At 45.2% G+C, this 16,192-nt stretch overlaps 1 protein-coding gene across 1 annotated transcript in view; it reads right to left on the reverse strand.

Annotated features, from left to right (window-relative positions):
- The window catches only part of F5 (coagulation factor V), a 56,098-nt gene extending 42,001 nt beyond the window's left edge, over window positions 1-14,097 (reverse strand). The window contains exons 1-4 of the mRNA XM_006029453.3: window positions 13,851-14,097; window positions 10,405-10,496; window positions 8,667-8,789; window positions 4,951-5,163 (exon numbers count right to left, since the gene is read on the reverse strand). Of these exons, the coding sequence (XP_006029515.1) occupies window positions 4,951-5,163; window positions 8,667-8,789; window positions 10,405-10,496; window positions 13,851-14,011 (589 nt within the window). The 5' untranslated portion in view covers window positions 14,012-14,097. The remainder of the gene's footprint in view (window positions 1-4,950; window positions 5,164-8,666; window positions 8,790-10,404; window positions 10,497-13,850) is intronic.
- Window positions 14,098-16,192: the final 2,095 nt, after the last annotated feature.

Below are 16,192 nucleotides of genomic sequence, written 5' to 3' on the forward strand. Positions count from 1 at the left end.
CTCTGAGACTCTTAACCAGACTTCACAAGTAAGTCCAGGTGTGATGGAGTTGTTTTGCAATGTACACAAAGCACCCTCTTCAGGACTGGACTGCAGCCCTCAGCCATGGTTCCATAAATCAGCAAACAGCCTTCAGCTACTAAGAACTTCTCATCTTTACCATCATGAGTAGATACTATAGTGATTACAGCAGTATGAGAACTTATATAGTGTAATACGTAGTATAGGACTGGTGACCTACTGATAAGAATAATTTATTTTGCATATACAAGACAGAAGGTTGGGCAGTGTGGCACCTTAAAGACCAACTGATACAGCAAGGCATGAGCTGACAAAGCATCTGATGAGGTAGGTTGTTGCCTATGAAGCTCAAACCTCTCTGAAGCATTTTTCTTGAAGGTCCCTTTGCCCTGCCTTCAGCCTGACTTCAAACTAACATGGCTAACCACCTTTCCTGGATATGAATGTCACTATCATACCAATCTGGTATTGTCCCACTTTCTCCTGTTCATTACTGGCAACAAAAAAAGCAATTTAAAAAAAATGCACCAATAGTTCAATTAATGCATCTCACCCAGGACTCAACTAGAGACTCATCCTTTGGACTGCAGTAGCTTAGCCAAAAATTATGGTTCTGCAGGTTCCTCAGCTTAGGAGGAGAAACTGGCAGTGGGTCTCAGTATGTTTTACATCATTCTGTTTATTTACAAAGTGTTCAAAGTTCAGCTTCCTTGAACACAGGAGGAAACAGCCACAGATGGTTTCTCTGCACACAACTCTAAAGAGGACTGATCCAGTCCTCCTGGCCCAAAGGCCTGCACTCTAGGCCATTCCTAACATTACACACCTAGTACTGTTCAGGCTGCATCAGGCCTTCTCTGCATCTTTCTGTCATCCGCTCACCCATACACACGTTTTCTCAAGACACTACTTGGCCACTGCCCCTTCATTCAGGGCGTTTAAAATTCCCAAACACCTTTTATTTGCCTCTGCCTTGTATAGTAACTTACACTTAACTGACCCTTATGGCCATCTTAAATGAAGGATCATGGTCAAACCCATGTATTTTAACCTAACCCCCAACATTATTAAACCCCCAACATTATTAAGGATTTTAAAAACAGCTTACGCATGGAAAGATTAAATTACTAGTATTTATATATATAAAAAAATCACAGCTTTCCATAAAGGATCAGAATTAAAAACACAAAGGGGAAGAGATCTGAAGGAGAACAACAAGATACCTTAAAAGCAATGTCACTCTGATGCCAACTTCATGGTAGGATGTGCATGGGCAGACCTTTACACTCACCTGGAGTCCATATCAATGCCCAGATATATGTATGCGCTTTACAGTGAATTATTTGGTTTGCATTTTTTATCCTAAAATTCACACACACAATTTATAGACAATCAGTATACAAAATGGTCCAGCCAACAAGCTCCTCAGGGAGAAAGAGGACCAGACTATAATCAACTAGTTTCAGCCAAAGAAAGACTTTATAATCTTATGTAACGGATGGCTCAGGAGACTGGCCTGAGGTAAGGTAATCTTTCCGTTAGGTCATCAGTTCATGTGCGTGCCATCAATGGGTATGTAGTGACGATACAGGAACCTACCGAATTCACAATTATGTGATTTTCACAGAAACCGTGAATTTGGGCGGGCTCCACAAAAAACAGTGGGCTCATTGCAAAAAAAAAAAAAAAAAAAAAAAAAGCTTACCTGCAAAAAGAGAAAAGGGCAGGAAGTCCTACGGTCTTAGAGTGGGGGATGGACAGTGGCGGGGAGAGCAGAGGTGAGGGGAGGTGGACAGCAGAGGGCGGGGGAGGGTGAGGAGGCTGCATAAGCAGCTGAACCATGGTCACGGGCTGGCTCTAGCAGGTAGCCGGGAGACTGTAAGCGGCTGCACTGGAGTCCACAGAGCCCCAGCACAGCTTGTTGTATGTGTGAATCCACTGCTGTACTTGCTGCATGTGTGAACCCACTCCAGGGACCCCAGTGTAGCTGCTTGCAACCTTCTGGCTGCCTGACACAGCCAGCCTGCAACCATGGTACAGCTTGGGGATGACCTGAAATTGTGGCTTAATTACCCTGATTAAGCCCAGGAAGCCATTAATCCATGCTTCACATATGAATTAATGGCTTCTCCGGACTTAATCATAGTAATTAATTTGTGGTTTTGGGCCATCTGGCAATCTGCATGGAGGGGTGGGACTGGCTGAGGGGCCCCAGCAATCAGAGGCACAGATGGGAGAGGGTGGGGGGTGTAGGGAGAGCAGACTGCTGAGCTCAGTCCATGAAAATGGTGGCCAGCCTTGGGATCTGCCCGCAAAAATCAGCCAGCTGCTTCCTCAAATTCATGCACTGATGTTCATGTGGACAACAAAAAGACAATTGTTTGCAGGTCCCTGCTACAGAGTGCAGGAATGGTATAGCTTCTCAAACAGTCTTGCTATTTCCTTTGTTCCTCCCTGCCCCGCCATGGCCAAAATAGTATACATTTCCTTGTCACATTCTCAAAGATGGCCAAACCATTTTGGGTGAAACGTTAGAGATATGAGGCGGATACCTACAATGGGAAATTTCAGTCAAAACAGCTTGTCAAAATTATTAGCAGAACCTGCAGTCAGTTGGTTAAAGGAAGTGTTTCAGCGTGTGGACCATTTAACAACTCTAAAAGGGAAGGGGAAGCTGCTGCTGCTTAAGAGCTCACATCACGTTGCCACAATGGACGCAGACAGAAGTGCAGCCCCCAGCTGTAACCAAGCATGCTTTGCAGGAAGCCTTCTGAGTTACAACAATGCCCCGGACCAAAAAGAAGTTCACTGTTGGGTCCAGAGGGGAGGGGAATCCAGCTGCTGGCAACCAGCCTGCAGCTGGTTTCCCCTAGAAACGGCCCTTTCTCCCTCCCAGCCCATGCTGTTTTCAGAATGGGAAAGGGAGCATTGAGAGTTTGGTCTGGGCTCCAACCACCCCACTTTGTGGGGCTCCAACCACCCACCCCGTCCTCCAATGGGGGATGACAAAAACCCCAGACTGAACTCCGTCTGCTCCCTTTCCTCCTTCCCTTTCTAAAAACAGTGACAGGCTGGCAGGCAGCGCAGATTGAAATTATTGAAGCTGCTCTGATTTGAAACCCTTCATGCAAGGGGGGTTTAGATTTTTGTGGGATTGGGCCCTTTGCAGCCATGCACTTTTTTGGTCATGGTTGTAGAGCGCTTTCAGGGTCAGATCAGGTGAAAATGGTCACTTCTGTCTGTTCGCAGCGATACCTCTGCAAGCTTCTGTGAGCAAAAGAAATTAGCTAAATCCCCCTAACTCTAACCCTGAATAAAATAAGATTAAAGATCCCATAGTTCTGCTGCAGAATCATGAAGAGCAAACAGTAACTTTTCATTACAGCATATATATCAGCATTATTTGACATTGATACAATCCTTAGATCTGTCTACAACTTCAGTTAACCTTAATAGTAGGGGTTTTATAAGCTTCTCCTATGATTAGAGTTATAAAACCAATTTGCATTTAAAATATTCCACATTATTTTAACTCTAAGGCCTGTGATAAAAGATAGAGGAATCAAAAATCAGTTACTTCCAAACTGGCTGCCTATAAACATGAACAAGAAGTGGGGAGGAAAATGAAAGGCCTTCCCCCATTATCACATAATCTTCACATCGGATTTTAATAAGAAAGAAAACATACTGGCTCCCAAATACGGATGTCACATTCAGAATATCTTAGACCAGGGGCAGGCAAAATATAGCCCATCAGACAATTTCATCCAGCCCACAGGCAGATGCCTACGAATTCATTGCATGTAGCCCAGACCTGGGCTGCTTCTGCTGTGCTCACATGGGGCCAAGTCCTGCTCACTCTCACAGGGGCAGCTCATGCTGTGCTTGCACCCTCACCCATGGGATGGCCCTGAGCCCGGGCCCAAAGATATGGAAGCGGCCACAGCTGGCGGGGCACAGGGGGCAGCAGCAGGCATGTTGGGGAGACAGCAGCAAGTGGGAGTGAAGCAGCAGCTGGGCAGAAGAATGGGGCTCACAATAGTGCCCTGGGGCTGGGGCCAGTGGGGGTGTGGGGTCCACCTGGCCCCATCAATGGGGCCCTCCCAGGTTCTCCCCACAAGCTGCATGCCTCTGGGGGGAAGCCTGTGCAATGGAGCTAGCAGCCTGGCCCCGCTCACTGCCCCTTGCAGGTCATGGGGAAAGGCAGGGAATTCCATTCTATGGAGCTGGGCTAGCTCCACACCCTCCTTGCTGCCCCCGCTGAGCCCCATGACCTGCACCACTGGTTTCATCATGCAGGGCTCCCACCAGTGGTGCAGGATTCAGGTGGAGAACACAGGAGCTGCATACAAGCCTTGTGTGATGGTGCTGGTGGGCTGGTCACGTACAGTCGTGGGGCTCACTGGAACTGTGTGCCACCAGGAGGCCCCGCCTACCGCAGGGCATGAGTGCCCTGCTGCCACTAGCAGCAGGGCCTGTTAGGGGGTGTGTGAGAGAGAGGGTTGTGTTGGGGGGGGGGCACATGCACACCATACACATGCACCCACAGCCCCCCACAAACCCCATACCCACCCAACCACCCACAAACCCCACACACACATCCACACACCCTCCCCCACACAATATACAAAAGTAAAATGTTGATTTTGAGCTATTATGCAATCACCTCTACGTACACTATGCAAATGCACACAAAAGGCAAGAGGAGGGACTTCTGGTGGCAAAGATCAGGGCTAGGGGCAGGACTTCTGGTCCCAGGATGGCAACCAGGAGATGGAGCACCTGTCAAGGGGTGGGGCTACCCTTGCAGCCCTCAACAGGTTACCAAGACTCGTTAAACAGTCCTCTAGCCGAAATAATTTCCCACCCGTACTAGCTGGAGTAAGACAATTTTGATTAGCTTTGTCTATCCCAAGCTATTTTTATTACCTTCTTTACATATAAGCAGTGCTCCAATCAAACCAGAGTTAAAGTCCATGGTCAAGTTTTCATGCGAGTAGTAGATGTAGGTGAGACAGGGGAGGTCAGCATCTTTTGGTCCTGTTTCTGGAGTGATCTCCCACACGTACTTATAGACCTGGCCTGGAAGCACAGCATCATCCAGCTTTTCAACAAACGATGTTCTGTCATTGTACAGGGCACCTGCAGAGGCAAATAAAAAGGGGGCAGACAGAGTTAGCAAAGCAACGAGATTCATTAATGCATACAGTTTCTCTCCTATGATTGTCATCCAAGAACTCAATTTTCCCCTCGTACCCATGCCAGGATTTTCTATTCCACGAGTTTCAATAGAGTGACTCCGAACAGCATGGAAAGTAGAATCAGTACCAGTATCCATTCAATTTTCTTATTTATTAGAGTAAAACCCTCATAGTTTTTCTCACTGCCCCAAACAAGAGTTCTATACTGGACTGACTGGTGTTAGGCTGCTGTCATGAGAGGTGCAATAATGGAAGAGCTATTCATCTTCTCCATGGCGCTATCTTGTTGACAAGGCACAAACCATCTGCTTTGTCAGCTTCCCGGTGATCCCAACTCCACTTCTCTCAATAACATGGGTTCTCTGCGAGCCATTGTAGCCCTCAGACTTTTGTGCTTTGTAAAGCTGAATGGTGGTTACTTCTTCACTTGGGTTTAATCTGACCCTGTTCCCTACAACAGTCAATTAAGTTTTTAACAAAAGGGCTCCATGAATCCCCAGCTACAAAAGGTACTGTATTTATTTGAATCCAAGATTAGGTTTGTTTCCCCCTCATTCAACATGGGAAAAAAAAAGCCTTGTCTTGAATTTGAGTATCAGGACCAGAGGTGCTGCCACTACCATTGCTCCCTGAGGTGGCTGAAGGTGGATTGTGGGGTGGGAGAGGAAGTGCACAGAGGAGACTGCTGGATGCAGGGGGGGAACACAGAGGAGACCAGATGATGTAGGGGGAGTGGCTGTGGCTGCGGCCAGAGCTGCCACTGCTGCCAAGGCCGGAGCTACCCATGTGCTCCATGTCACAGTCCGGAGGCAGAGCTAGAGCTGCCACATTGGGTAAGTGGGGGTGGGGGAGGGAAGGCAGGTGACAGTGAGGTAAGCAGAGGGCAGTCATGGAGGGAGTATATGCCAGGGATGGCAAAGGGTGGGGGTCAGGTTGCTTGCCACTGCTTTCTCTAGCACAGTGGTGGGAAGGATGAATTTAAAACAACCCCCCAGTAATTAGATTCTATAACAAAATTTTCCATAGATAGAATCTAATTATTGGTGGGGGTCACCTTAAATTCCAAGTTGTCTTGTGTTTGGGTAAATATGGTAATAGAAAGAGAGAAACCCATGGGGGGAAAAAGTAAACCTCAATTAGCCAACTGAATTGGCTAATTGACTAACTCAATTAGCCAGCCTGACTCGGTCAGTGATGTGACAGACCTCAATTCTGCTCCTCCCATAAATGAGGGCAAAACTCTTGGGTCCATGACATGATCAACACATTAGGCAAAACCTTGGAGATTTTCATAACAATCTGCAATGTCAGAGCAATTAATGGCATCATAAAACAAGGAATAAGCCACAAAGGTATTCCACAAAACTGTGTGCACGCACGCACGCTCTTTTGTGGAATACCTTTGTGGCTTATTCCTTGTTTTATGATGCCATTAATTGCTCTAACATGTGGTTGGGTCACAACTTAAGACATGATTAAATTAGTTAATCACTAAGCGCAACATGTACCAGGGGCCAAAGTGTGGCCCAGGGGCAACACAAGAGCAAATGAGCCACATAATGTTGAACAACAAACTCACTCAGAGATATCATATGCCTGATTATGTCTACAGCTTTTATGTACACACAGCTGCATGACAAATGAAATAATCACCAATGCATTTTTCAACAGAGTATTTAAACATTCACTAGACAGGAAGATATTTTGCAATTTTTAGGACAAGACTCACTGAAAAGGTTGTGGGTGGCTGGTGCAAACAATGCATGAGGAGGCAAGAGAAATGTCCTGAAGTTCATTTACTGCACAAATAGTCATGGGCCAGATCCAAAGGTCACAGACATGCTGAAGCTTGCTCTATTTTACAAACGAGTTTGTGGAGGATTTTGAGTCTTTCCTCCTTCACCTTTAGACCTTGGTGGGAAAGTCTTCTTGTTCCATAATATTTCTTAAGATTTTAAAATTTTCCACTTCTGGACAAAACCAAGACTTCGTTTGAAAAAAATGAGAGATTTTCCCCTTGTCCCCCAGACCATAATAGCCATTTACCTGCTGGTCTGGGTATTCTCATAGGTTGTGGAAAACCCAGATTCAAGTCTTTCTCTGCTTAGTTCAGGCAAGGAACTCCCACATGCCAGGGTAATAGCCTAACTACTAGATTAGAAAGTCTGTTTCTTTCTCTGATGCATCATTTACTTACTGGTATACTTTCTACTTTCATGCTGCAGATTCAGGTCTCTGATTAAGCACCAATTAGAAAGAAAGTTAACATCAAGTTGCATTCCACTTTGTTTTTGGATGATGCTACATGAATTGACAGGGAGGTGCAGCATTTTTAAACAACTATTTCTACCAAAACTTGGTTTGCTCTCTGGAGCAATGACAGAATGCTATCATGCTGCCTTAGAACCAGGTAATCCTGTAGAGCAGCCATGTCAAAGATATGGCCTGTGAAGCCAAATCCAGCCTCCAGAGCCACATTATCTGGCCATGGGTCTCCCAAGTGGTCCACACATGCCATGCAGCAGACCAGTTCTGCACGCAGCGCCCAAGACACACACCACGTGGCACTTGCTTTGGGATGCCTGCTGCCCATGGCATCCACATGGGGCCAATGCAGGTCCCTCCCCTTCCCTTCTCCCCCCACCGCAAGCTAGATACAGTGCCTATGGCATCCACTCTGGGACATGAGCTGCATGTAGTACCTACTCTGGCCAATCTGGGATACAAGCCACATGTTGTGCCTGCTCTGGCCAGTTCAGGAAGGGCACATGCCGTGTGCTGCAGCACAGGTCTTGGAGCAGGTACACCATGCAACATGGTCCTATACTGGCCAGGGAAGGCAGTGGATCTATCATGCAGGGGTTTGGGGGGTGGGCGCAAGGGTCCCCTGCATGCCGGATGCAGTGCCTGCTCTAGCCAGTCTGGGAGTGTGCCATACATGTATGTGGTGTTCGCCCTGGACTAGCTGGAGGTGACACTGTGTGTGGCTTATGTCCTAATCCAGCCAGAGTAGGCACTGTGTGCAGCACAGTCTTGGACCAGATAAAGAAAGCACTGGATCTGACAGGCAGGTGGACGGGGGTGTCCATGGGGCTAGCCCTGCACTGTTTACCTGGCCCACAGGGCCAGATTAGTTTGACACCCAAATGTAGGGAGCTCACCTCCTGCTAGGAGGTGCTAAGTACCTGTGATTCTCAAGGTGGTTCTTTTACCACCTTGTCAGATAACTGCAACTGAAAGTCAGCCTGGTACATCTCAGAAACCAGCAGTGCCATTACTAGTACTATATGGCCCCAAGAGATAAGAGACTGCTGCTTGGCACAAAGTTTTAGTACAGATCTGAACATCAAATATCACTGGTATCCAATCCATGTATGGGTGTTGGTAAGGGCTCTTTATTGATGTGTGTCTGGGGTAGAACAAACGGGATTTTAGAGCTCTTACCTTCTGACTGTTTGTTGAAAGCTATGCCCTGTGGGTGAATGGTGAGTGGTTTGTCAGCCATGTTCTTAAAGTGAACTACTAAAGTGTCTCCCACTTCAGCACGTAGAGTTGGTCCCATAAGTCCTGCAAAAATTCAATGTGGAAAGAAAGAAAAATACTGAGTACAAGACACTGTAACTTAAGAAAGAGGAAGACAACCTTTTCCCTTACTAGGAATATGAATTCCTTTTAAAGGTCAGGCAGCACAAAACAGCCACAGAAGTTAAAGCTGGCATATTGAGGATTAAATCTGGTCAGCTATTTAGCTGTGAAATCTTAACACACAGCAGGAACGTACATAAGGCTGTGGCCCAAAGAAAACAGAGTTATGGATTATATGTTGAAGAAATGACTTGAAAATCATATCTCATCTGAATATGCTCAGCAGCTGCCAGGGCTCAAGGGCCCCAAGGAAAAGGTAGATGGTCTCAGTTTCAGAGAGTGTAGACCTTCTAGATTGGCTCCCTAGACTCCATGATTCGAGACTGCTACATTCCCAGGATGCAGGTATCAGATATTCCATCTGGCCTGGGCATCGGAAAGCTCTGGGGGTTCTCAAGTCCAGAACAGCTGATATAGCAGGGCTGCCACAGATCCATGAATCCTGGAAGCTCTGGAGTCCCAAATCTGAGACTGCACCTCAGGCAGACAGCTAGGGAGCTGGACAGCAGGGCTTCATCAAAACCCTGCCTTGACCAGTCAAAAAGTTCATAGGAAGTGGCACATTTCCACTTGTTGGGCCATCATGTTCCATTTGCTTGATGCACGTTAGCTTTTATCCTTTTCAGTAACACGTATTTAGTACTGACCACAGCTTTTAAACGTTCATATTTGTATATCTATGCTAGGCTTGAAACAGATCTCAGATGATGCTGTGATTACTTAATGCTACATTGGCAATAAATTCTAACAACTCCTTGGAGCCAGGAGAAAAGCATACCATAAAGCTATGACTAAATGGGTAATTCTATTGATATCCAGCAGGCTTATCCTCCCTACCAGGAACTGGCTGGAATAAACATTTCTAGGTTTGCCAAGTCCTGCGGTGCTTTGTTCCAAATCAGATCAGAAACTGTTCAAAACTCATTTGTACGCTATTCATAAATTGTATGGAAAATTCTGAAATACCCCATATGCTGTGTGAAATCTTCTATTGCTTCCTTTGCTACAAACAAGTGGGCACTAAATATTAGAGGATAGATGTGTTGAACTGACTTCATGAATTTCTGCAGCCACCACAGCAAACCCAACAGTGCGCAATGTATTACCCATGTCCCTGCTGTTTGGTTATGCTCTTGTCTTAATCAATACACTAACTGAACTTGGTCAGTCTGGTCTTCTGGACCCTTTTCTTTAGCAAACAATCAATGCACTCAAAATTTAACTTTTAACAAATCAATAGTTTTCTGTCAGAAAATTTCTGACCAAAACTGCAAATACAGATGCAAGAACAAGAGCACTACACACACAAACAAATCAACAGCACTTGCCAGCAAAAGTTTGCCTACAGAAAATGCACTCATATTTATGTTTCTATGTGATAGTCTTCTCATCAGTGTGTTACCAAAGGCATTAGAAAAAGAGAGCCAACTTGCTAAAGATTACCCAATAGAGACTGAGCATGCAAGTGAACAAGAAAGCATAAACCTGAGAGTGCAAGTGAGCACTATGGGCATTCAGAAAATATTTTTTTGCTTACCCAAGAATTGATCCATTGTTTTTTCTTTCTTGAAGTCGGCATCATAGGCTTTGTAGGTGATTTTCTTAAAGATGGGCTGTGTACTTGCTAATCTGAAATTGGATGCATTCAAAAACAAACAAACAAAAGGGCAAAGATTTTTGGAGATGCTGCATTTTCCAGCGGACGTGCCACTGAGGTGGTACTCTCAAAATCTGAACTCTACTCCCACATCTGCCAGTCATTTCACCATTGGCCCTCTGCTGCCTTTATGTATTTACATCGACAACTCTTTGGGAAGGGAATGTCTCCAACACAATTTGTTCTTTGCCTTGGCTAGGGCTTCTGGGAAGCTCTGTGGTACAAAAAATAACTTGGCTACCATTGTGTAGCCCATGTCAAATCTTTGGGGAAGATGGTAGTATTTTCCCTGCCTCACAAACAAGGAAATGAGGGCACAAAGAGGTAGTGGTGAACTGTGCAGAGCCCTGCAGGAGCTGCGTGACAAAAACTGTGACCAGGATATGAAACTCTCCAGCTTGTGCCCTGAAACTGTCCGTGATTTCCATACAATCAATCAATCAGAGCAGTAGTTCTTTCTTGTAGCAACTGTCTTTACATTTGATACAAAAAAGAACAAAAGCTTGCAGTGCACAGCACCATCTCTCTTTAGAGAGACTAATTCACTCATGGAAACTTTTCTACTGGTCTCAGAAAAAAATATTGACAAAGTCTAAATCTAACATAGAAATGTTCCTTTTCAGGGCCTTCTGCAAATGTAGGACTCAGCCCATGTTAAAAAAGGGGGGAAAAAAGAGCCAAATTTCCCAAACAAAGCAAACCAACCCCTCCCTCCCCCCCTCAAAAAAACTCCACTACACACAATTCTTCCCTTCAGAGGGAGAGAACAAATACTACATGATACAGCATATCATCACCTAATGCACTATGAGAAGGTGCACAGATATTACTGTGATGAGACAGCAGTGTAAGAACCTACATAGACTAGCTCTCCAATCCTAATCCTTGAAGAAGTCTCAGTGAAGCCAGTAGGCCTGTGCAAGTAGGCAGCTATTTGATCCGGCTTCGGATCTGGCCGCTTCGGATGCCAGGGATCCAATCTGGAGCTCCAGACCGGGTTTCTGCTTCGATCCGGCCAAAGCGGCTCTGAAGCTGCCTCGGAGATCCGGCCATAGTGTATAATGGGGAATCAATGAAATATCTATAACTTCGTTGTTTTTTGTTTGATTTGGATGAAACTTGCAGGGGTGGTGGCCCCTGGTGAGGCCATAAAGTCTGCCAAGTTTCAAGGAGATAGGTGCAGGGGTTTGGGGGGAACTGCAGTGCAAATTCTTGAAAGCAAAACTCATGTCAGCTGTGTGTGCACCCCTAGTTGCTAACAGACAAAACTTGTGCCATGGGTGCTTGTGCAACTGACTGTCTGTATCTTGGGGCAGTTGATCATATTGATTCTTTCATCTCCTTAGTGTGGGGTTTTGTAGGTGTTAATTGTTACTAATTAACGGGCTACATTAGCTAGCAACCGTGTATTGAGCAGGTCCCAGAGTGAATCATGATTGATTGGTAACTGGTAACACAGTAGCTTAGCAGCCAGGCCTGCAGTAGTTCCCCCCAAGAGAGAGACAGTCAGCTGCACAAGCACCCATGTCATGAGTTTTGCCTGTCAGCAGCTAGGGGTGCAGGGCCCCAGAACCCCCCTGCACCAATCTCCTCGACAGCTGACAGGCTTCGTGGCTGCAGCAGGGGCCACCATCCCTGCAGCGCCTTAACACACACAGGGCCATCTAAGTCACGAGTTTTGCCTGTCAACAGCTTGAGGGGCAATTCCCCCCCAAACCCCTGCACCAATCTTCTTGAAACTTGGCAGGCTTTGTGGCCTCACCAGGCACTACCACCCCTGCAGTTTTTACCCCCCTGTGTTGTAACACATAGATGTGATGCGAGTTTTGCTTTCAAGAATTTGGGGTGCAGTTCCCCCCGAACCCCTATACCGATCTTCTGGAAATTGGCAGGCTTCATGCTCTCAGCAGAGGCTACCACCCCTGCAAATGTCATCCAAATCAGACAAAAAACAACAAAGTTGTAGATATTTCAATGATCCCCATTAAACCCTACGGCCGGATCTCTGAAGCGGCTCTGAACCACTTTGGAAAGCCTAATGAAGTCAGCACTTCGATCCACACATGCTGCTTCAGATGCAGAAGTGTACGAAGCTTCTCCAGATCTGAAGCACAGTCCAAAGCCTTGCACGGCTCTAGAAGCCAGCAGAGTTTTTTTCATTTTCTTTTGTTTTTAAATAAACCTGCGTTTTGGCTTTGGGCTCATAGCTGCTCTAGTCCTGTTCATTCTGCTAGTGATATACAAGGACACTAATAGGCTATGATTTTCAGAGTATATTTTGCATGTGTAGGCCAATCATTTTGCAATTCAATCTAAAATGAGGAGTAAAAGTAACACCAGCTTAATACATTTTGCTGGAAAAGGATCCAAGTAAACATTTGACTCTGTAATCTCTGCTCACCCAAACTCTCACATAAAGCATTTTATAAAGGTTACCAAAAAGCTGTCTAGAAACAACCTTAGCTTTTGCTCACTATAGGTTTGGACTAAGGTCTATTGAAGTCAAGGGACTTTGGCAAAGGTCCTCAATTAGATTGCAGTGGAATAATAAAACTGAAAGGCTCTATATTACCTCCACAATTGGTAGACCCCATGTGATTTCATAATCCTTTCAAACCCACCAAGCTGCGCTCATGGCATAAAAGCAAAACTGTCAAACACAATCATTAAAAAATCTTGTGATGTTCTCATGGTGTTCTTTTTGATTTGCCTCCTGATGTTTAAGCTTTTAATGAGGAGAACTACATTTTTTGTTTTGTTTGGAACAAAAGTGGAGATTCTGATTTCTATCATTTAGCTCCAGGAGCTGGCACTGTGAAAGAAAAGCATCAAATATCAGAAGTCTCAGGAAAGAACAGCAAGAATTGGCAGCACTACGCAAGCATGATTCCCGAGGCTTGGAGTGCACAAAGAAAAAGATATTTTTTTTGTGATTCCTTAGTTGGTCTAATAAAAGGTATCATCTCTGAACCAAGAGTTCTAGTTTTGCATTTCAGAGACCATCAGAGCATGCTCAAGCCTACTTAAGCTCAGGATTGACTTTGTTAATGAAGTATCATTAAAAACTGCCCAAAGAACTGGGGGAGGTGGGGGGGTGGATATCACACCTGTCTATTTGGATAGGTAAAAATTACCTCAGAACACAGTACTACATTAAAGGCCTGATCCAAGCTGGAGTCAATGGAAAGATTCCTATTGACTTTAGGGGGAGGGGGGTAGACCTGGTTTTTAGCCCCATCAAGTGTTAAGTCCTTAAGAGACTCAAGTCCCCATCAGTTACAAGAAGAGGGTAGATACACCCATCTTCTTCCTGCACTGTTTGTTACCTGGTCTCTTCCTTAGGTTCTGGTCTGTAGCTCCAGCTGGTGATCTGTGCTGCTATGTAATGCTCCCTGATCCGACCTGCTCTCACCACACACTGCTCCAGACTCAGCCACCACACACCCAGTAGCATCCAGAGGAGGAGGTGATTGCAGCTGTTTGTCATGGTGCAAGCTGCTCCTGATGCTGCTCTGGGAGATGCATCAGGCAGTGGCTGCTGTTTTTGTGGCTGCTTCTCAGAACTTCCCGACTAGGAAATGCATTCACTGTGGTTAGTGATGCAAGAGTAGTAGTATTTGCAACGCCCAGGTCATTGCTCTTCACCTCCTCCTCCCCCTCCTCCCGCTGATGGGAATCATTAGTGGAGATAAACAGTTGTTCAGGCTGCTTTTCAAGTGAGCACCCCCTCATATCTTCCCTGTAGAAAAGTAGCCTGAACCCTACAAGACAGCATAAAATGTTCACAGGGTGGTCATTTACTAGGGCAGGAGGGTGTTAGAAGCAGCAAGCCAGAAAGCCAATGTTTATGGCTAGGGACAGAATTGCACATAAACAGATATAAGCAATACACTTATTATACATTTAAACTTGTATAAGTGATTAGAAACCAGTTCAAATCTGTAACATAACAGAAGTTCAGTGCACATAAACTGCTTTCAAAGTGGCCAAAACTGGGTGAAGATAAACTGGATGGATATAGTATCAGACTTAACTGATTTAGGTTAAATCAGTTTATTGAACTTCTGCCACAGATGCCCTCCAGATTCAAGCTAGCTCACAGTTCCCCAGCATCCCAGGATGCTTTGCACCTCCCCTGCCAACCTCCTTTCACACAGTGGGCGGGCTAGCCTTGGCCCAAGCTGTCTGCTCCAGCAGAACAAGGTGGTGTGCTTTAGCACCCCCCAGCTTTTGACCTGGGCCACTGCAGATATATGGCTGCATTTTGGAATCAAAAGTGAATGCCTATTCACTTGTTTATTGGTTCAATATACTCAGCTTAGACTAGCCTGAGAAGATTGAGTGGATTCAACACTGAGCTTTTCGACTCTCTACTTTGCCCATTTGGTTGAAGTGTAGGGTTAGGAAGCATGCAGAAACATTCTCCAGTTTGACCAGGAAAACTGGACCACATCTTAGGGCTGGCCCTGGTGAGTGTTCCAGCTAGAGAGATGAAAATTTCCTAGCACGCGAGGGATCACCCCAATCTCCAGAGGAGAGAGGAAGACCCTTTATCCTCAGCAGGGTGGGAATTTAAAGGGTCTGGGAACTGCTCATAGCCACAGAGCCTTGAACCACTAAATCATGATGCAAATTCAACCTAGATTTGTAGTTGCTGAAAGCTGTTACTTCATGACCAGTTTGGTGGCCTGTGGGAAGGAAATTATAGGCTTTACTTTAGTTCCCAGTACAGAGAGTCCACATCAAGGGATAACTGGCACTGTGGACCATCTTCCTGAAAGCCAACCAGACAGATCTGAATAAGCCAGGGATATATAACTCCTTCCCTCACCTACTCAGACTCCTGGCCCACCTGTAAGTAGGACCAGTCAAAAATGTTTGAATTAAATTCTTCCTAAGGCGATTTTTGTTGACTTTTTCAAATTCAGTCATTAACATTTTCATGCCTTCTTTGATGTACATTTATTTTACTGAGAACATAAAATAGAAACATTGTAATCTTTTTGTGTAGAACTAAGATTTTGGTAAAACATTATCAAGTCACTGCTTAAACATAATCAAAAAATGTTTACTGAAATGTGCCCTTTATTAAAAAAAAGTAAACACACTAAAACAAAAACAAAATTTTAATTTCTCCAAATTACTTGCCAACTAAGGCAGAGCAATTCTTCCTTCGGGGTATATTTGCAGGACTGCACAGGGGGAACTTGTCCATGCTGTTTCTGTTCTGTGCATGGCTATCTTCTATTCCCAGGGCTTTTGTAGATTTTAAAGCCAGAAAGTTCCATAATGATCTAGGTTGGGTCTCCTAGTCACCCCAGCTGACTTCCTGCCCTTTGGGCGGGGGGCTGGACTCGATGATCTTCCGAGGTCCCTTCCAGCCCTGATGTCTATGAAAAAAAAAAAAAATCCTGTGTAAACTGGGCCCTTCTCTAAATTAATATTTGCTTCAAGTCCAACATCTGTGGTTGGACCAAAGTGTACAGTTTAGAAGGCACTTGCATCCCCTACAATTCTTTCCAAAGGGTATTTTTACCCTCATTAACATCATGCACTTAATTTCTAGTCCAACCTCAGCATGTTGCTAACAGACTAGCCTTAAAGCTCTTAATTCCAATGCCAGAGGGTATTCATTCAATACCCTTATGGGTCAAGTAATAACTGCTGA

Source organism: Alligator sinensis, unplaced genomic scaffold, assembly GCF_000455745.1.
Source record: "Alligator sinensis unplaced genomic scaffold, ASM45574v1 scaffold327_1, whole genome shotgun sequence".
In the NCBI taxonomy this organism is placed as follows: domain Eukaryota; kingdom Metazoa; phylum Chordata; order Crocodylia; family Alligatoridae; genus Alligator; species Alligator sinensis.